Raw genomic sequence first — 20,837 nt, forward strand, 5'->3', positions numbered from 1 at the left:
AAATCTTTGGTATTTCCAAAAATTCAAAAATCAAATATTCATTGCCGTCAAAAAAAAATATTTATTTTCTTTTTTCATCTAAACCACACAAGCATAAATAAATCTAATTTTCCTCACTTTCCTCTCAAACATTTCCTAATTCCATCCTAATAATTTCCATAGCTTTTAATTCTAAAGAAATTGTAATATTCTCTACAAGAAAAATATTATTATCTCATATTTTTCTTCCTCTTTTGATTTTTAATCTGATTTCTAAATTATAATTTCAACTTTTCTTAAAAATATAAAAAAGTTTATTGTTCTTGTTTCTTTAATTTCTTGAATGGTTTAAAGCTTCTGTCTTAAAAATCTATTGTCGATATGGAGATTACCGGAGGAGAAGTTGTAAAAACAACCACCGGGACCGACGGTGGCGTTACGGTGGTGAGATCCAACGCTCCCTCTGACTTCCACATGGCTCCGAGATCAGAAACTTCAAATCCACCTCACACCTCCTCCCTCTCTCATCCTCCTCCTCCTCCACCGTCGCAAAGCTCCTTCGCTCCTCCTCCACCACCGGCGACTTACTCAGGCGGACCAGTGAAGAAGAGACGCGGACGCCCTAGGAAATACGACGGAGCAGCAACGGTGACGCTATCCCCAAATCCGATATCATCAGCCGCACCAACGACTTCTCGCGTCATCGATTTCTCTGTATCGGAGAAACGTGACAAAGTGATGATATCAGCAACTACTACCAGTTCTAACTCCTTCATCAGACCAAAGTACCACCACCAAGTCGAGAATTTAGGTAAATTATTAATTTTATTTTTTTTCTAAATCTTTGGTTTCATTTTTAAGAGTTAAGACTGAATCTTGAGTTCTTGTGACTATTAAAGTTTTTTTTTAAAAGATATATTTTGGGATCTTTCTGGGTCTTTTTTAAGTTTTAAGACATGCAAAAGAAAAGCTTTCTACTAACTTCAACAAGTGGGACCTCTTACCTTAATACTTCAACTTTTGTCCGTACATACACGGTTATCTATACGTATATATACGGTAATAGTGTTATATAGTGCATGTTAAATTGAGGAGATGTTGTGCTTTTTAAGGTGAATGGGCTGCTCCTTCCTCTGCCGGAGCTAATTTCACACCGCATATTCTCACGGTGAACGCTGGAGAGGTCAGGAGAAACATATATTATATTTTTTTAAATTGTGTTTTTATGTTATGAGTAAATTGATGATTAGTATTGGGGAATTTGTTTTTTTTTTTTTCTATATAGGACGTAACGCAAAAGATAATATCGTTTTCTCAACAAAGGTCTGTAGCTATTTGTGTTTTATGCGCAAACGGTGTCGTTTCCAGTGTTACACTTCGTCAGCCTGATTCATGTGGCGGTACATTGACCTATGAGGTATGTGTTGTGTTGTTTCCATCTCCAATCACTCTGATGAAAAAGACCGTAACCAAACTTTTATTTGAAGTTTTTTTAACCGATTTTTTTTTTTTAATAATCATTTTTAAGGGTCGGTTTGAGATATTGTCACTGTCTGGAACATTCATGCCTAGTAGTGACGCGGATGGGACAAGAAGCAGAACAGGTGGGATGAGTGTTTCTTTGGCTAGCCCTGATGGAGGTGTTGTAGGCGGTGGTGTTGCTGGCCTGCTGATTGCAGCTACTCCTATTCAGGTGGTGGGAGGTGTTGTAGGCGGTGGTGTTGCTGGCCTGCTGATTGCAGCTACTCCTATTCAGGTGGTTGTTGGAAGTTTCTTACCCGGAACGAACCAGCAAGATCAGAGACCGAGGCAGCAGAACCACAACTTCATGTCGTCTCCAATGCCAACCATCAGGCCCATGCCCTCCTCTTCTCTCCCTATCAGTACATGGACACCGCCTTTACCTTTTGATCCGCGACACAAGCCTTCTCATCATGACATTAACATCACTTTAACGTGATTGCTACCTCAAAGATCTCATAAATCCTCTGTATCTCAGTTCAGAACTCTACCTGTCAGAGGTTTAGGTGTTATGTTGGTCTGTAACTTAGGATTGTTTTTTTCCAACTTTTCCTACCGTTTCTTTTCACTCTTGAATGTAGAAACTGGTTCAGTTTGCAAATGATTGCGCACTTAGTGATTGCGCGTTTAGCAACTCCACTAGCAAGCTCTATGAAAGTAACATCTAGTCACTACGCAAGATACAGTAGTATTACTGAACTCTCAATACATGACCATAACTGTTTAAAACTATAAATACATAAATGGTATGAGTGTCGTTGGCTAGCCCTGATGGTTGCCGTGGAGGCGTCGCTGGCCTGCTGGTTACAGCCACTCCTATTCAGGTAGTTGTAGGGATACAAAGTAGAAAGAACAGAGACCAAAACAGAAGAAGTACCACCTCATGTCTACTCCAATGCCAACCTCTTCCTATGCAGCTGATTATCGAACCATCTGTCCCACGCCGTCTTCTCTCCAGATCAGTACATGGACACAGTCTTTATCTTCTGATTCACAACACAAGCCCTTGCACATTCTGGTTTACCCAATCTACAGACTGTTTCTTTAACACTGATGTTGATGGATGATCCTAAACCGAAATCTCAAAGTACTGAACTCTCAAGTCTCAACCCAGCTACACGCAAGTGTCTTACGCAGTTTCTTCTCTTCCATAGCATCTCTTACATTCCTTGCATCATCCCATCTACCAACAGACGTATATATATTAGCAAGATGTGAAAGATAACCAGTAGGATCAGTCTCAAGTTCAACACAGTGGCTGCAGGCAATCTCCCCAAACTCAACGTTGTTGTGTAAACCACTAGCTAAAAGCAACGCTCCCCAAACACCAGCATTTGGCTGCATAGGCATACTCTTGATCAGCTCATACGCCTCCTCTAGCCTCCCAGCTCGTCCCAACATATCCACCATTATCCCATAATGATCAGCTGAAGGTTCCAGGTTGTAGTCTTTCATGGATTTGAAGCATTCATAGCCTTCTTGAACAAGACCTGAATGGCTATACGCTGATAATAGCCCTGTGAATGTTACTAGATTTGGAGGGATCTTCTTTTTGATCATCTCTCTGAACAAACGGTTTGCTTCTGTGGCCATGCCATTTATCCCACAGCCCATGATCATAGCAGAGTAAGAAACTGTGTCCTTTTTGTTTAGATTACTGAACAATTTGGATGCCTTGGCAAAGTCTCCTCCTTTCATGTAAAGATCGATTAGCGAGGTGCTTAAGAGATCATCAATCTTGATTCCATGTTCGGTTACATAAGACTCAACCCATTTACCAAAACTGGTATCACCTAACTGTGAATTAGCTGATACGACACTTGAGAGTGTGATCTCATCCGGCTGAAAATCAGAATTAAGCATCTGAGAGAATAGCTTCAGAGCATCCTTTGGCTTCCCGTTTTGAGCATAACAAGTTATCATGGCATCATAGACGAGTTTGTCTTTCTTAGACATATGTCTGAAGAGCTCCTCAGCAGACTGAACATCACCCGATTTTGTGTACCCTGAAATCATTGTAATCCAAGAAACACTATTCCTCTGAGGCATTGTATCGAAATAGGTTCTTGCTAGTTTCATTTCCCTGCAATTCACATACCCACCAATCAAAATATTCCAAGAAGCTGAGCTTTTCAAAGGCATCGCCAGAAACAAAGAGCATGCATTTCCCATGTCACCTTTTTTGGCATAGCTCGAGATTATCAGATTCCATGAGACAGCATCTTTCTCAGGAATCTTGTCAAAGACACTACGAGCTTCATCCACATTCCCACTTTCCAAATACCCCTGTAAAAGCGAGTTCCACGAAACTGTATTCTTCTCAGCAATATCATCAAAAACCTTCTGTGCCATCTCAATGTAACCGAGCCTAGCATACAAACCCACCAAACCTGTCTGAACATAAACACAGCCACATAATCCTGTTTTAAGCGCCTGAGCATGAATCAACTTACCATCAATCACGTTCTCTATCTTACCACAAGCTCTCAACACTGAGGTTATAGCATGTGAACTTGAAGGAACTCCAGAGTTGTGCATTTCAATGTACACGGAAACCGTTTCTTTAAACTTCCTATGCTGGCTCAAGAACCGAACAAGACACCCCCAGGAGAAAGAATCCAGACCATTGAACCCCTTAAGGATTCTTTTGACATAGTTTACAACATTTCTAGAGAACTCTTTAGTCAACTGAAGAGTTTGGTGGACCAAAACGGGTTCAAGATGGTTAAAGCGGTTCAGAACTAACTGTGCATGTACCTGCTTCCCCTGTCCAAGCACTACACATCTTTGAAGGAAGAACCTCAGCTTCGAATCCAACATTTAATTTGAGAAACCAACACACACAAAAAAAAATACCCAAGTTCAAAGAAATCACTCTCCTTCTAATACTCTGTTAATGGCTCAGTTCCTATTTTCAGTTCTGTTCTATATAGAAAGGCCAATTTGGATTTCCAATCTAATCGGAGATGGAGAGAGACCTTTGAAAATGAATCAACGAAACCAAAAGAGAAAGATTGATGAAGCTTGCTTGGAAGATACTTGAGAGAGGAGTAGGAGGAGTTTGAGAGAGACAACGTGGGAACGACGGTGGTCGCGGAATGTGAGTCGTCGGCGGCGATATCGACGGACACTCACTCCTCCGCTATGTACCTGTTCTGGGTTTTGCAATTCGCACAAGAATGAATAAATTTACTCAAATACTCTCTTCTAGCTAGAAGGTTTCTTTTGGCACTGTGTAAAACGTCTATAAAGCGAAATCCAAAGTGCAGTAGATTACAACAATTCACTTTGTTTTCCAACCTTAAAATTTACATCAAATTAATAGTAGCTTTAAGTTTTTTATTTTCCAAAAAACAGTTAAATGTGATTTTTTTTTTCTTGTTCCACATTTTCTTTGGAGTTTAAAGCAAAATTAGATAGTATAGTATAGTAATTTAGTCCAACATAACCAATCTAATACGCTAGTACACTTTAATATATTAAGCATTAATTCATTTTGGAATTAGTTTCTCGCGAGTGAAATCATACTCCCTACGCAACTACGCATTGGTGATTTACCACCCTAACTTACGCGAGTTTGATTACATCTATAGCTCATCCCGGCTGTCTTCTTTCCATTTCATTTATGACTGCTCGTCCTTGTTTCCCTTGGGTTTTCAGTTTTCACACCCTTCACACTCCCCCATTTGGCCTCCACGGCTCCACCCCATCCAATCCGATTTTCCAAAACTAGTTACCCAAGGCTTAGGCAATTAAGACGTAAAACTATGCAAGTCTTTATTAAGATATCTAAAAGCGTTGATAACAATACTGTTGCATGGAAAGGAAACTAAAAACAGCTCAGGATTAAAACGCCATATAAGCTATAGCATTCTAATCCTATGTTCTCGGTTGTATCCTTCGGATGGGTCACTCTCCATATGAGAAATCCGTTTGGTCCCACGAACACATCCATTACCTTTGGTTTTCCGCGTCATTGAGGTAGTATTCCACCCTTTAAACTTGTTCTGCCACTTCTTCCTCTTCTTAATTATTTAAATTATTTTTAGATGAATTATATTGGAAGAGAGATTTAAAATATCATTTATTTTCTATTATATTATGATTTTAATATATTGCTAATACCAATAGTATTAAAATGTTATATATTTTGAGTTGAGTTGATTCAATTATAATAGTGTAAAAATATTGTCCCACATACTAAAATCCTAGTTAGACTATTACCTTTGTAACCACTAAAAGTATTAGAAATAATAAATAATATAATAGATTTTTTGTTGTTTTAAATATAGTTGAGTTTAAGCAATCATTCCCCAAAATTATATGTAGCTTATGTCATTTTTTTCTTTCGAAAATAACTTATATTGATTTAAAAAATGTCATTACAAAGGGGAGTATGTAATCATTAGCTTTTGTCTTTTTTATATTTACTTTTTGTCAACATGATTTTGATATTGTAAAAACCAATTGAGAGAATAAATATTAGCATGTACTCATCAATATGCATTAATATTTCTTGCTGAAAACTAATTACGGGACTACTTAAAAGTAATTAATTTCACGTATAATATTCATATATACGAATATGTGTATATGTATGTGTGTGTTGGTACAATATATATATATATATATATATATATATATATCATTGTAAATTTATTCAAATAAAAGTAATTGTGTGTCAAATTTATTCAAATAAAAGTAATATTCATAGCTACATATCTTTAGCTATTGAATTATATCGATATTTATCGAAATATATATATATATATATATATATATATGATATAAAAAAAAAGAAGAATAGTAAGATAAAAATGTAACAAAAACTTAAATTTAAATAAAGAAAATAATATGTAATTAATTTTAAATGAACTTTTAAAAGAATTGATACAATAAAAACGAAAATTACTAATCATGAAAATACAAGTAAAATAACAAAAACATAAAAGGAATAGTGAGAAAAAAGAATGTAAGTTAGGATAGAAAAAAACAATAATGTCATCATATTAAATTAAATAGTTATATGTTTTATATTGGAAACTAACATGATTTCATTGAAATAATAGAAAGATTAGTTATATGAGTGTATAAGCATCATTTTAAACTATGCATTTTTCGTTTAAAAAGAAAGAATATGTGATGTATTAATATTTAAATCATAAAATATTTGAATAATTTGATGTATAATTTATCACTTGATGAAGTGAAAAAGAATATGATAACGGTTTAATTAAGGAAAGCAAGTTATAAAAAAAAACATAAAGTAATCTATGAATGGTTCAATATACTTACCTTTTTATATATATGATGTATGTGTTCTAATTAACCTAATAAAATAAGATAAAATCATAAAGATGCATACATACACTGATACAAGGTATTTAAAAGATTATTAAAAAAAATGAGAGAGAATTGCATTTACACCTTTTCCGAGGAAATAAACTTGCATTTGTACCTTTATATATTGTTTTGAAGTTTGAACGTGAATAATATAGCATAAAACTTCATTATATTGATTCATTTTCGAATGATAAAAGGTAGTATATTTTGATGATAGTATTATGTTTTACATAAATTTTAACTGTAATTAAAAAAGGAAAATAAATCATATTAAATTGTAATATTCAGAAAGATTAAAACAAAGAAAATGTTATAAGTATTTTTCCATTTGTTAAATTGGTATTTAATTTAATATTATAAATAAATGCAGAATTATATATACACATATGGAGGATGTGTATAAATATAGAGGATGATATAATACTTTATAAATTTAATGTTATTTTTAATATTTACTTAGTTAACATATGATTAGAAATAATAGTTTACCAAATGGGAACTAGACTCCTCTCAGAAACTTGCTTCTTTCAATGCCAACCCGAAAATACCATCCGACGATGTAGTTTGAAAATTAGTTCCTATTTGGTTCGTTGTTGGACGAAAGTCTAAAAACGGAAAAAATTAATTAGCTATGATAAAACAAATAATATTCAGTAATAAGTTAATATAAAAAACAGTAATTACTCTTATATGATTATCAGTCATACAAGTAAAAATAGAAGGAAAAAAAAAGTAATCTACGAATGAACAAAAAAATTATTACCAAAAAGAGAGAATTGCATTTCTATTTATATATTGCTTTGAACATGAAATGTTACAACTAATCCATACGACCATAGTCACCATACCATATTAAAACCAGATTTTCAAGAAGATGACAAATGTTCGACACCAAAATTACTACCAAATTTTCAAATTTCAACCACTATGATCCATGAGTTTTGATGTGTAGATTATTATTTTGATAATTATAATAAAAAAATCACTTCGTTATCTATGATGTTGGATAGTTGGATGTGGTAATTATAATAAAAAATAATAAATTGTGATGTAGGAGAATATCATGATAGTGGAGAGATTTTAAGAAAAGTCGGCTTGTATATCTATATTAATTTTTGGTGATTTTAGTAACTTATTGAGTTTGTAGAGAGATGGTGGACATATTTTAGTAACCTTATAGATATTGTTGATTTTTTAGGAATATATCTACCAACTTAATTGATTTGGTTTATTTACTATATTTCACTTATTTAGTTTTGTGCAATTTTTTTAGGAATTAAGTTTGTAATTTTTTAAAAATAAATACAATTTAAAAGATAGAACACAAAATGTATTTTAAAAATGTTTAATTCACTTGTTCGATTGTATTTTCTTTTTCTTAACATTTAATCATTTTTTGTTAGATGTGTATGTCATAAACTGACTATGTAATCTCTGTTTCAAGTTTAATAAAGTAAAGCAAGATGTTAAAAAAAAAAATAGTAAAATTGTTTGAAATAGCGAAAAACAAGAAAAGTAAAATTATTAGAAACTATAGTTTATTTTTAATTTTCAAATCTAGCTATAAAATCATGATATATAGCATAGTGATTTGTGTTGTGTAAATTATTAATAAATTGGCGTAATTATTTTGTTATTCACCAGATTGAATAGAAGCTTTTTGACTTGCAAATCATCAATACCGGTAACAAGTATGTATGGTAGGGTATAAATCTGCATACTATTATATAGTACAATATTTTTATAAACAATAAGACTATCCTCATCGGTGAATTTATGTTGTTTCTTAGTTCATTTCTTAGGTGTAGATAGTATTAATTATTCAAAGCAAAGTTAAGAAATGCAAGATTCGTTTCTAATTTTAGGATTGCAAGAAACGTTTTTGCTGGACAGGTGTCACAAAATCAGTGGGTCGAGTCTTAATTGAGAGGAAGAGGTTTATTTTTTTTTTCATCTCTCTTTCACTTTCCTTTTCTCTCTTTTATCTCTCTCTCTCGAGATTTTTCGTGATTTCAGCTTGAATCTCTTCTCTCTTCGATTTCAGCTTGATTGCTTCTCTTCCAATTGATTCCCACGGCTGATTGTCCATGATTCGGTGGCGATTTGGTTCCGGTGAAGCAGGAGGCATGTGATTCCGGTGGTGATCGATCCGTCGAAACCCTAATATTTGGGGAAGATTCAAGCAGTTCGATTTATTCAGGTAATTGTTCTGCATGTCTAGTAATTGTTGATTGTTTATTTGAAAAATGTCTCAATCTTAATTTAATTAAGTCTTTCGTTTGTATGCCTTGCGTATTTTTAACTGTTCGAGCAGTTCGATTTGGGGAAGATTCAAGCAGTTCGATTTAATTAAGTCTTTCGTTTGGGGAAGATTCAAGCAGTTCAATTTGTTCAGGTAATTGTTCTGCATGTCTAGTAATTGCGTATTGTTTATTTGAAAAATGTCTCAATCTTAATTTAATTAAGTCTTTTTAATTACCAGAAAGAAGTATTACAATCAAAATGAGTATTTGATTTTGTACAATAATATGTTTCTTTTCTCTCCCGTTGAGTCTTGCACTTAAACGTTTTGTGTTTTGTACAATAATAACATTTTAATTTTGCAAAGGATGATGATCCACTTTTTGAGTCCTATTTTGCAAATTTTTTTGATAACCATGATATTCATGGACAACATTTTGTGAAAAAGAAAAAGAAACGAGAATTCATTGAAAGAAACCGGGAAGAAGGCCACAACCGTTTGTGGAATGATTATTTCAGTGAATCTCCGACATATCCTCCCCATGTATTCCGACGACGTTTTAGAATGAACAAGCCATTATTCTTGCGTATTGTCGACCGTCTTACTGCAGAAGATCCTTATTTCCGACAAAGAAGAGACGCCACAGGAAGGCTTGGTCTTTCTCCGATCCAAAAATGTACTGCAGCAATTAGGCTACTAGCATATGGTGGCGGGTGTGATACGGTGGACGAATATGTCCGACTTGGTGAAACAACTGCTCGAAAATGTTTGCAACATTTTGTCAGTGGAGTTGTCAATTTCTTTGGCGATGAATATCTAAGAAGACCCACACCAGAGGATCTTCAGAGATTACTATATGTTGCAGAAGAACGTGGATTTCCCGGGATGGTTGGAAGCATCGACTGTATGCATTGGGTTTGGAAGAATTGCCCAACAGCTTGGAAAGGCATGTATACACGAGGATCCGGCAAACCAACAATTGTTTTAGAGGCGGTCGCGTCGTATGATCTCTGGATATGGCACGCGTTTTTTGGGTCTCCAGGTACTTTTAACGATATCAATGTTCTTGATCGATCTCCTGTCTTTGATGATATACTTTATGGTCAAGCTCCACAAGTTACCTACTACGTTAACGGCAGAGAGTACAATTTGACTTACTATCTGACAGACGGTATTTATCCAAAATGGCCAACGTTTATTCAATCCATACCACTACCACAGACTCCAAAAGCATCTTTATTTGCTGACCGCCAAGAAAGCTACCGAAAAGATGTTGAGCGTGCGTTCGGTGTCCTACAAGCTAGATTCGCGGTCATTAAAAATCCATGTCTTTTATGGGATAAAGACCAAGTGGGATTGATTATGAGGGCGTGTATCATACTCCACAATATGATTGTCGAAAATGAACGAGATGGATACAGTCAAGCTGACGTTTCTGATTTCCCACAAGCAGAGGGTGTGGATCTTTCATATTCTATCAATATGAATTCAAATATTAGCAACGTGCTGAATGGTCAAATAATAATCCGTGATAGAGAAGTGCATGACCAATTGAAACTTGATTTAGTTGAACATTTATGGACTAAATTTGGATATTAAATATGTTTCATGTTTTAATTAAATATGTTTCTATGTTTTATTTCATGGTGTGTTTTATGTTTTTGTTTTTTAATGTTTTGTGTTTTAATTTTAAATGTTGTATGTTATTTTATGTTTTTATTAATAAAATATATTTCTATAATATATAAAATAATTTCGAATATTTTAAAATATTAATTATTATTTTACTATATTTATTACTAAGAAACCCTTAAATTTGGTTCTACCAATAATCAACAAAATTTTCCTTTAACTCTTACCAAAGTTTCTTCTATTTTTTTTATTATTAAAAATGTCTTAAGAAACAACTAAGAAACTAAACCAATGAGGATAGTCTAAAGTGCCCTTATTATGTGAGATTGGATTTTGGACCAAACACAAACTAAAATATTTTATGTGCCAGGTCCAAAAGTATGTTTCGGTCTATCTCATTGCACACATACCAATATGTTCCATATCTTTTTCGTTCTTCTTATGATTTTCCCATTGAACTGAGCGATGCATGACTCGATCAAATTTTACGAGGGTATAAAGGCTAGTTCTCACTGTGGCAATCCTGCGTAACGATCCTCCGGTTTGATCATTAACTTTCTTTCTCATGTAGAAGCTTTTACTTCCTAATTCTCCGATTATTTCTCTTATCTCCAAATCTGAAAATTACATCAAATTAATAGTTAAGCTTTGTTTCTTCCTTAACAAAAACATTAAAATCATCGGTTCCAATCACCCTTTTCTTTATTATATAAGGTAACTCATATTATGCTTTTTTTTGTTGTTGTGATAATTGGAGTTTAAAGCAAAACAAGATATATAGATATTGTAATCCAACTTAACCAATCTAATATACATCAAACTGAAAATGCTTTAACCGTTAGATAGATAGATAGAGTTGTTTTATAATATCTTACACTGGATGCTGAAATGTGGCTGATGCAATTCAAAAGCGGAATCTCGATAGTTTAGGTGTTCGTCCTTCTTCGCAATACTTATCCACGAAGATCTTGATCGTTTCTTCTGACGTTGGAACTAAGTTTAACCATTGCTGTCACAGGTCTAGGACTCCTTACACTGATTACTACTTTTGGTGCCTCTCTTTCATTACTCTGATTTTTTTGTTTCCAATTGTTTAATTCTTATAATTAATGATATAAAATGCTTTAAGAAAGGCAACATACCACAGAAAACAGAAGAAAGAAGTTTATATCAGTCTCTTAATGCATATTTTTAGAAGATTATTATTACTTGATGCCCCGCGAGGACGCTTGGGGCAACAGGACTGTCCAAATAACCGACCAGCGCCCAATAACCAGCCTGAAGTTGGTAACTAGGCAGGCGGACAAGAAAATCAGCCGGCTGACGCGCCATCACCCCCGACCCGTCGCAGGATTAATGTAATAATGATAAGCCTCCCATTTGACCCCAACTCGCCTCGCGCCGTGTATCCTGTCCACGATGTCGACAGTACTGAAAGCCATTGGTTACCTGATAGCACACCTACTTGCCGATCATACGCTCCAATCATGTTCAAAGAAGAAGATGCTGCCGGACTGCCCAATTCACCCACTGGACCCATAGTCATCGAAGTGAATATCGGTAATTGCCTAGTCCCGGATGTCTTAATCGACACTGGAAGTTCGATAAACATTTTCTTTAGGAGAGCGTTCAGGAGACCATGCCAGAGGTGCAAATGCTAACTGGTTTCAATGGGAGCTCCCTCACTTCTCTTGGCACAGTCATGCTCCCGATATACGTCGGTGGAACGGTCCACCTCTTTGCTTTCGCTGTCATTGACAGGCCAACCGCATATAATGTCATCCTCGGAACGCCTTGGCTCCATAAAATGAAGGCCGTGGTCTCAACGTACCATCAATGCGTGAAATTTCCAACAGCGCTCGGCACCTACACCCTATATGGCGACCCGACGGCAACTCAATGGCCACCTCGCCGTCATGTCGACATGATCATTGGGAGCCTGACAGCGTGTAGAGATTGTGTGTTCCATCTGTGACTACGTGAAGGCCGGCACGACCGCAATATGGCCAGTTAAAGTACCACCGTTCGTTCCACCGATAACGTTCACATCTGAAGATCTGGTTGGAGTCAATTTTCTGTACACCGACCCTCTCGTTATCGAGTTGCACATCGGCGAGAGCGAAGTAACAAGGATTATGATCGACACGGGGAGCTTCGTCAACGTTATTTCCGAGACATCCTCGAAAAAATGGAAGTCAATAACAGAGAAATCAAACCATCAATCAGGCCATTGACAGGCTTCGACAGAAACTACATGATGTCGTCCGGCACAATCAAATTACCGATCTACGTGTCAGGCGTAGCCTCATGGCAAAAGTTTGTCGTCTTCGATAAGCCAGCAGTCTACAACATCATTCTAGGATCCCCCTGGATTCACGACATGCAGGCTGTTCCATCAACTTACAATCAGTGTGTCAAATTCCCTATGTCCAGCGAAAGATGTACGATTAAGGGAAACCAGGCGGACGCTAGGAGCTGTTTCGTTATTGAGTGTAAGCTACGAAAAGCCGTCGATTTATAGCAATCAAAGAAAGCGCTGGACGAGTTGCCATCTCCAGCCCTGAGGAAATTCCAAGTCATCATCTGATCGACGAAATCAATATTGACGAGAGCGACCCAAAGCGGTGTGTTGGAATTGGTGCAGACCTTGATCCAGCAATAAGAGCAGACTTGATTCAATTCTTGAAAGACAATGCTTCCACCTTTTCCTGGTCTTTCGACGACATGGTTGGAATCAGCATGGACGTCACGAGCCACGAGCTTAATGTTGACCACATTATCCCAAAAAGTCGAGCCATCTGTCACAAAGTGGATCGTGTCGGTTCAAATTGCACAACCGCCCTTCACAAGATCCTCGACCCGCTTTGCAATGCCATTCACTTGAGCCTTCATCATCATCGAGTTAAAAGCACGCCTTGCGTCCCAGATATGCTGACGAATTTGGTTCGACCGTTCGCGATAAATCTCCCTCACTTCGCGACGAACCTCCTCTGCCCTTTTATCGACCACTAGTTTAAGCTGACGATCGTAGTCTTCCGCAGCTTGCTGAGAAGAGGCCTCCAAGCGGGTAACATCAGCACAAGAGCATTCCAGTGACCCTTGCAATTGGCGGTTCTTCTCCTTCAGGCGATCAAACTCCCGCCAAGCCTTCGTAGACTCGGACCGATACTTGCTAATCAGAGTCTTAGTTTCCTTCAGTCTGGCTTCAGCCTGAGCAATATCCCGCTCGGCAGTTTTCAACCTCCGTTCGTAGCGGCATACCATCGAATATACCGAGCTCGCTAACTGAAATAAGGTCGTGTAAAGTGTTTTTTTTAAAAAAGGAAATGGGAAAAGAGGGGGGAAGAAGATAAAAGAAACCTGAAGTTCTCTCCGAGCCGACTCGTCGAACGGATCAGACTCCTTCAAATCTTCTTCAGATCGGTCACCCGGCACTTTGGAGATTTTGCGGATAAGAGCACCGCATTCCTTCTTGTCAGACAGAAAAGGAGTGTCCTTCACATAGCGAAAGAAGACAAAGTGGGAAGATTGGGAACCCTTATCCTTCGGATCCGATGAAGAAGTCCTTGGCTTTTTGAACAGAGCCGGACCATCAGAACCAGATGGAACGTCCTTGCGTTTACCAGAATCCCCTACCGAGTCAGACGGCAGGGCCGGCTCAAAGTTTTCTTGCACCTTGTGCAAATTTATTTTTTTTCCTTATTTGAAGGTCTTATTTGTAGATTTTCAGAATTTTGGGATTTTTTTGTCAAAATATCAAACATTAAAGATCCTAAACACCTTATAATTTTTTCTAATATATTGTCAGCTGGTGCAAAAGCACCCCTAGCACCTCTCCAGCGTCGGGCCTGTCAGACGGATTCTTCGAAGAGGAGCGATCCTTCTCAGCGGTAAGGTTGATTGAGACAATATCCTTGCCTCGCTTGCCAGCGTCACCAGTTTTCCCTTTGTCACGGGAGGACTTACCATCAGAAGCCCGACTCCCCAAAGCACCGCAGCATGAGAACTCTGAGCAGACGAGTGGTCAACCAGACTCTTCTCCAAGGCCAGTTGCAGTTCCTTCTCCTCCGCGACGTCCTTCTTTTTCGAGATAGGCTTGCCAGAATACTTGAGAACGCCCATTTTAACCATTTTCGTGCGATTTGCGTCCTGCCTACACAAACGAGACCCTTAACAAAGAATAAACAGGGCGAAATAGGCCGGTCGGAAAAATAGTAAACATATCAAGACAATACCTTTTGACGGTTTCCTGCCTCGAGTCTGATCCAGCTGAGGAATGCTCCTCCAATCGAGAACTGTCTGCCTCCTTAGCAAATCACAAACCACAAAGAAATTGGGAGTTGGCGTATCGGCCGACTTGTCAACTAGTTCTGAAAACTAACAAAGACAAAATAATCAGCAGTCAGCAGCCAAAGCAAGAAAAGAAGGCTGGGACCACCAGAGAAACTACCAGGGGACAACTTCCACTCAGTCTCAAAGCCTAAAGACGTATCCTCTACCAAGGCATCATCGACCTTAGCATAAAAGTATCTATTCAGCCAAGTGTGGGTTTTCGATGGCGGGTGATCCATCAACTTATACCCATGCCCTGTTTTAAAAATCGGCCTAGGCGGCCGTGTAATCGGTGTTTATACACTCGGCGGCACCCTACCGCCGCGATTCCAACACAATCGGCCAAAAAATCGGGAACTTAAGAAAAGAAAAAAATTTGGAGGTTTTGAAGTTCTAACTGTGTTTTTTTTGGTAGATCTATCATATGAGGACTAAACCTACAAGAATAACAAAGTAAAACTATGAATAGTTGCCATGAAAATGAAAAACCAGACTTAAATTAGGGTTTTCAGTTGACATCACGGAAAAGAAGATAGGGATATTTTGGTCATTTTATATTCATTAAAGGAAAATCAGAAAAAGAAGCAAAAAGAAGTTGGTGCGGCTCGAACCCAAAAACCATGAGTTTTACATACTAATGCAAACCACCGGACCACGCATAATTCTCAAAAATACATTACAGTTTTAATATATTATAGACTTATATAGATAAAACCCCTAAAACTAGTCCACGATTAATCCTCGATTTAAATCCGACTTTCCGATTAATCGCTAGGCCCACACTCACCGCCCGACTAACGCCTAGAGATTTTTAAAACAGGGTACCCAGGAATCGCGCTGGCATACCAAATGCCGTTAAACCCTTTCTGCCTAGTAAAGCGGATCATATCTTTGACGAAACAAGCTGTCAGCTTGACTCCACATTGATCGGCGAGATGTTTGAGACCGACCATATTGCGAATCGTATGGACGGTGAGCTGGGTAATTGCTATCTGACGACGCCAACACTAGTCCATCAAGAAAGCCGAAATCAGAAAGCGAAGACCTCCCTTCGTAAAAAAGCTCGTATAAGCTAATGTACCCATCTGGACAATTAAACACCCATTCGTCGGATGTTGGACATACAACAGAAACACGCCGGGGAAATTTACAGAAATCAGTCATAGCGGTAAGCGATTCGACATCACAGAGCGTCGGACCAGAGTCAAAGGGAGCATCAGGGTAATCAACTCCTTAGCCAACCTCTCGTCTCCAAACAAAACATTGTCGGGAGAATAAGCAGATCTTGCTTCGTCACGAGAGCAAGGAGAATCATAACAGCCTACTCGATCATGGGTAGAACCGACCGTCTCCGGTTCGATTGGCATATCAGAAGATGAGGAGGATTTCGGATCAGCCCTAATTTCGGGAGAGCGGTCCCTCGGTTGTCCCCTCTTAGGCCGCTTCATAAGCCTAGACAAATCTGTTGATGCTTCAGAATCGGACATATCAAAGGCTTGACCCGACGACCTAGCCCCAGAAGAACTAGGAGATGAGCGTTCATTCAAATAATCTTCACACGAGTTAGACATTAAACTTGAAGATCGACAGTTACAACAACAATCCAATCGGGCACTACTAATATGATAGGCTAAAAGCTACAAGAAAACTATTAACTAAGGAGATAAGGGGTTACCTCGAATTTTGCGGCTGGAGAAGGAATGAGAAAAATGCTCCAAAGGCCCTCCTTTTATAGAAGGAAGTAAGAGAAACCTTTGATACGGTGATTGGATGCAAAGCAGCACGAGTTCCAAGGTGCGACGCTTCAGTCCTACTTTCTCCAAAAGGATGCAAAACCCTAGCATAACATTTCGTAAATGGGCCAGGCCAAAAACTCCCAAATAAAAGCTCATCGGCTCGAACTAAAGCCAACACAAATGAACTAAGGGGGGGGGGAATTGTTGGATATGGGTTTCACCCTGCCTTGACAGATCTTCAACCTAGCCCATTTACCAAATAGTCAACTTGGCACTCAGAAATGTTGGCTGACCAGATCACATTTGTCGGACCGACAGAGCTTCTAGAAGGCCCAATAAAGACGGACAGCCCATTGATTGATGGCCTGCAAAGAAGCGATCACCGACTTTGCTTTGAGACAATACCACATCGATCCCGAGACATAAAGATGAAACGTCCCATCAGTTATAAATACCGAGAGAACGACGTGCAAAAGGGACCAAGTAACCTGGAGCAGGAGTCTGGAAATAATCCGATTCTAGCACTAAGTTAAATAGTCATTTTGAGTATACATAATTCTGTAATTAGCCGGTCGGCTTAAAACGGAATATTTTGTAAACTTGACGATCTTTGACTGTCTCAATAAAACTTTGTTTTGCCCTCTTTAATTATTATTCTCGATCTAGTAGTATTACTCTTTCAACAAAAAACAATTCTATAAAACTGTATAGGGAACAAATTTATTGGATGTGAAGAAATCGAGAAATTCAAAACAACTTTCGTGAAGACACAAAAAGATTAAGGTGATAGTGTGAAGCACATAAACAATTGGAGACTCAATTGGTATCTAATTCATTGATGTTTTACGAAAGTGCTGATAGTGGAAAATATTTTAAAAATGATAAACCAAATCAATACATCAACGTCAAGAAATGAATGATACATCAAAACGAGTAGTCGAGTAATATAAAACGAGAGAGTAGTTTGTGTGGCTGAGATTGGTCCGAGGTTTGTTTTCAGTTTCACTGTTGAAAGAAAGAACTTTTGGATTCTTTAAAAGACATAATATGAATGGTGCGGTCGACGTCACTTATGCCATACGCACTCACGTGTACCCGATTTTAATATTAATTTACACTCTTTAATACTAACAAGTTATATCTAACATTAGATCTTACAGGTGAACCCGCTCAACTCACTTATTATGCAAATAGTATTATTGGTTTCCTTAGCCAAGATGACATAATAGTTGGTGATGTTAGCTTCTCCAACATCACCAACTATTATGTCATCTTGGTTAAGGAAACCAATAACACTATTTGCATAATAAGTAAGTTGAGCGGGTTCACATGTAAAATCTAATGTTAGATATAATTGTTGGTATTAAAGAGTGAATACATTAATATATAAAGGTAACTTGTAAATATCTCTACAAATAGATGAGCAGCAAACTTCTAAATTTTATCTCTACGTTTATAAAAGGTAAATATGCAATTCTCTCTCTTTTTAAAATCTTTTAAGTAACTTGTAATCTTGTATGTATACATTTTTATCTAAAAAAATTCTTTTTATTTCTATTCATTAAACATAATATATATAAAGGTAAGTGTCTTGGACCATTCATAGATTATTATTATTATTATTTTCAAAAATTTGCTTATTCTTAAACCATTCTTTTTTTCTTTTCATTTTATTAAATTATATATTATACATCAAATTAATATAATATTTATGATATAAGTATTGTTAGGCACATATTCATTCTTTCTTTTTTTAAACTAGAGATGCATAATTTTAAACTATGCATCTCTAGTTTAAAAAATAAAGAATGAATATGTGCCTAACAATACTTATATCATAAATATTATAATAATTTGATGGATAATATATAATTTGATAAAATGAAAAAAAAAGAGGATGGTTTAAGAAGAAACAGAAATTAATTTAAAAAAAAATCTATGAATGGCCCAAGACACTTACCTTTATATATATGATGTTTGTGTCCCACCAATATATTTTTTAGTTAAAAGATGTATACATACAAGATTACAAGTTACTTAAAAGATTTTTAAAAGTAAGAGAGAGAGAGGGAATTGCATATTTACCTTTTACTAGCAAATAAACTTTGTGATAAAATTTTAGAAGTTTGCTGCTGATCTATTTATAGATATTGATTAGAACGTGAAACCTAATTCATACCCAATTAAAACCAGAATTGCATGAACATGGCAAATGTACACTCCACCAAATTTTCAACCATTTTTCTTGTTGTGATACATGCGTTTATTGTTTTTTTTTTTTTTTTTTTTTTTTTTTTTTTTTTTTTTTTTTTNTTTGATATTTTTTTTTTTGACTTACGTTTCACTTACTTTAGCCATCACTGGTTAGGGATATCAATTATTATTTTTTTCTCTTCCGTTACCCAAAAATTTCTGCGATAAGGATGGCTTGGTAAGCAAGCAACCAGGCGCCCATTCCCAGTTCTTTCTCTTCTCCGATTGCCCAATAATATCTCTTCTTGCCCAAAAATTATCTTCCTCTTCCTCTTCTCCGATTCACAATTTCTTGGCGATTCCATCTCTCTCCCTCTCTTATGATCGAACTCTGATTTAAGCTATTTATGCCCATAAATTCGATCCCTAATCGTTGGAGTTGTGGTGATACCAAGAGGACTTCTCTTTATTTGCTCAATTTTTACCCTCTATCTCTTTAAGTTGTGATGTCTACTGAACCCGTCTCTACAGGACAGCTTGTGTCCACCACCACCGGTCCAACGACTCCGTATTCGCTCAGCGCCTCTGACAATTCGGGATCTCTAATCTCCTCTGTTGTCTTGCGCGAAGATAATTATCCTGAATGTACAACTGAACTTCGAAATTCTCTCCAAGCCAAAATCAAAATCGCTACCAAAACTCCGATCTTATTAGAGATTGTCGCCGACTGATGGTAAAATGACGAAAGCTATAGCGATGTCCACTCTTTTAAAAAAAATACTCTTTGGGTTTTGCATTTAGCATATAAGAAGACACATCCAAAGAGTATGACTTAACTAGAAGGTTTTCAACTCATTGTCTCTATTTGTGTCACTCATACTTTTTATTTCGCTTTCATCATAGTATATAGATTTTTGGAAATGATAATTTGGTCTTAAATTTTTGTAGATATTGTAGCTGTTTTAGTTTTAGATATTCCAGAAATTTTATTTTATAGCCGATCAAGATTATGAAAAAATGACTTTCTTAAAAAATAGAAAATCTAGATTTTAATAGTTTTTATTAATTTTTCTTTTTTAAAAACTAAAATCTATGTTTCATTAGTTCTTCATCAATTAAACTTGTTTTTTTCTTTCAATTTTTAATTTTTAAAAGATTTTGTAACACAAAAACTAAAAACCATAAACCAAATATAAACTCCAAAAAACGAAAAACTATAATCCAACCACTTTAAAATTTGCAAACATTCATAGCCCTTTGTTTTCCAACTTTCAAATATATCTATATATACTTCATCTGTTTCACAAAAAGTATTAGTTTAAAGTTTATTGTTATTTCACAAAAGTGTGATATATTTTCCATTTTCAATGCATAAATTTACATCAAGTTTTCTAGTTCTACCCTTAATCCAAAACTAATTAAACCATTAATAACTTATTAAATAGAGATATATATTTATTATTGGATGCACAAAAAAGTATATATATACAATTTAATATATTTTTTAATTTGTGTGAAATGTATCAAACTAACACTTTTTTTTTAGAGAGTAGTATAGTAATTTTGTGCTATCCGTATTCAAATATGCGTAATGCATGTTGTGAATTTCGTAGTTATCGTGTTGTTGTTCACCACATTGGACAAAGTTTGCCAGTTTGACTTACAAATCAATATCCGGTAACAAGTATGTATGGTATAGTAAAATCTGTAAAATATATAGCACCGTTTTTATAAACAATAAAGTGCTCTTATTTTGGAACAATACACAAACTAAAATATTTATGTGCCACGCTCAAAAGTATATCTCATTGCACACATACCAATATGTTCTATATCTTTCTCGCTCTCCTTATGATTTT

At 36.3% G+C, this 20,837-nt stretch overlaps 3 protein-coding genes across 7 annotated transcripts; 2 read left to right on the top strand and 1 right to left on the bottom strand.

Annotated features, from left to right (window-relative positions):
• On the top strand, positions 30 to 2,134 carry LOC104731217 (AT-hook motif nuclear-localized protein 2-like). Of its 3 annotated transcripts, none has more exons than XM_010450537.2 (5): positions 30 to 790; positions 1,092 to 1,162; positions 1,265 to 1,396; positions 1,508 to 1,672; positions 1,736 to 2,134. In XM_010450537.2, exons 1-5 carry the CDS (start codon positions 361 to 363, stop codon positions 1,937 to 1,939), a joined length of 1,002 nt encoding a protein of 333 aa, XP_010448839.1. In that variant the 5' UTR covers positions 30 to 360; the 3' UTR covers positions 1,940 to 2,134. The 3 variants fall into 3 exon arrangements, with proteins under 3 accessions (XP_010448839.1, XP_010448838.1, XP_010448837.1); XM_010450536.2 differs by having other exon boundaries at positions 1,508 to 1,619; positions 1,683 to 2,134; XM_010450535.2 differs by having other exon boundaries at positions 1,508 to 2,134.
• LOC104731218 (pentatricopeptide repeat-containing protein At4g22760) lies at positions 2,120 to 4,692 on the bottom strand. The gene has a single exon (XM_010450538.2). The coding sequence runs from the start codon at positions 4,318 to 4,320 to the stop codon at positions 2,599 to 2,601; it is 1,722 nt and encodes a 573-aa protein (XP_010448840.1). The 5' UTR covers positions 4,321 to 4,692; the 3' UTR covers positions 2,120 to 2,598.
• LOC104731219 (putative nuclease HARBI1) lies at positions 8,814 to 10,724 on the top strand. Of its 3 annotated transcripts, none has more exons than XM_010450541.2 (3): positions 8,814 to 9,043; positions 9,158 to 10,127; positions 10,254 to 10,724. In XM_010450541.2, the coding sequence occupies exons 2-3, from the start codon at positions 9,650 to 9,652 to the stop codon at positions 10,682 to 10,684; spliced, it is 909 nt and encodes a 302-aa protein (XP_010448843.1). In that variant the 5' UTR covers positions 8,814 to 9,043; positions 9,158 to 9,649; the 3' UTR covers positions 10,685 to 10,724. The 3 variants fall into 3 exon arrangements, with proteins under 3 accessions (XP_010448843.1, XP_010448842.1, XP_010448841.1); XM_010450540.2 differs by having other exon boundaries at positions 9,158 to 9,238; positions 9,533 to 10,724; XM_010450539.2 differs by having other exon boundaries at positions 9,158 to 10,724.

The sequence above is a fragment of the Camelina sativa genome, chromosome 12, assembly GCF_000633955.1.
Source record: "Camelina sativa cultivar DH55 chromosome 12, Cs, whole genome shotgun sequence".
NCBI classification, from domain to species: domain Eukaryota; kingdom Viridiplantae; phylum Streptophyta; class Magnoliopsida; order Brassicales; family Brassicaceae; genus Camelina; species Camelina sativa.

Bases quoted from the DNA above. Each gene is read 5' to 3' on its own strand.
- LOC104731217 (XM_010450535.2), top strand. From the start codon at position 361: ATGGAGATTACCGGAGGAGAAGTTGTAAAAACAACCACCGGGACCGAC. The intron at 791-1,091 runs GTAAATTATTAA...GTGCTTTTTAAG, and splicing joins CCACCAAGTCGAGAATTTAG to GTGAATGGGCTGCTCCTTCC. The intron at 1,163-1,264 runs GTCAGGAGAAAC...TTTTCTATATAG, and splicing joins TCACGGTGAACGCTGGAGAG to GACGTAACGCAAAAGATAAT.
- LOC104731218 (XM_010450538.2), bottom strand. From the start codon at position 4,320: ATGTTGGATTCGAAGCTGAGGTTCTTCCTTCAAAGATGTGTAGTGCTT.
- LOC104731219 (XM_010450539.2), top strand. From the start codon at position 9,650: ATGAACAAGCCATTATTCTTGCGTATTGTCGACCGTCTTACTGCAGAA.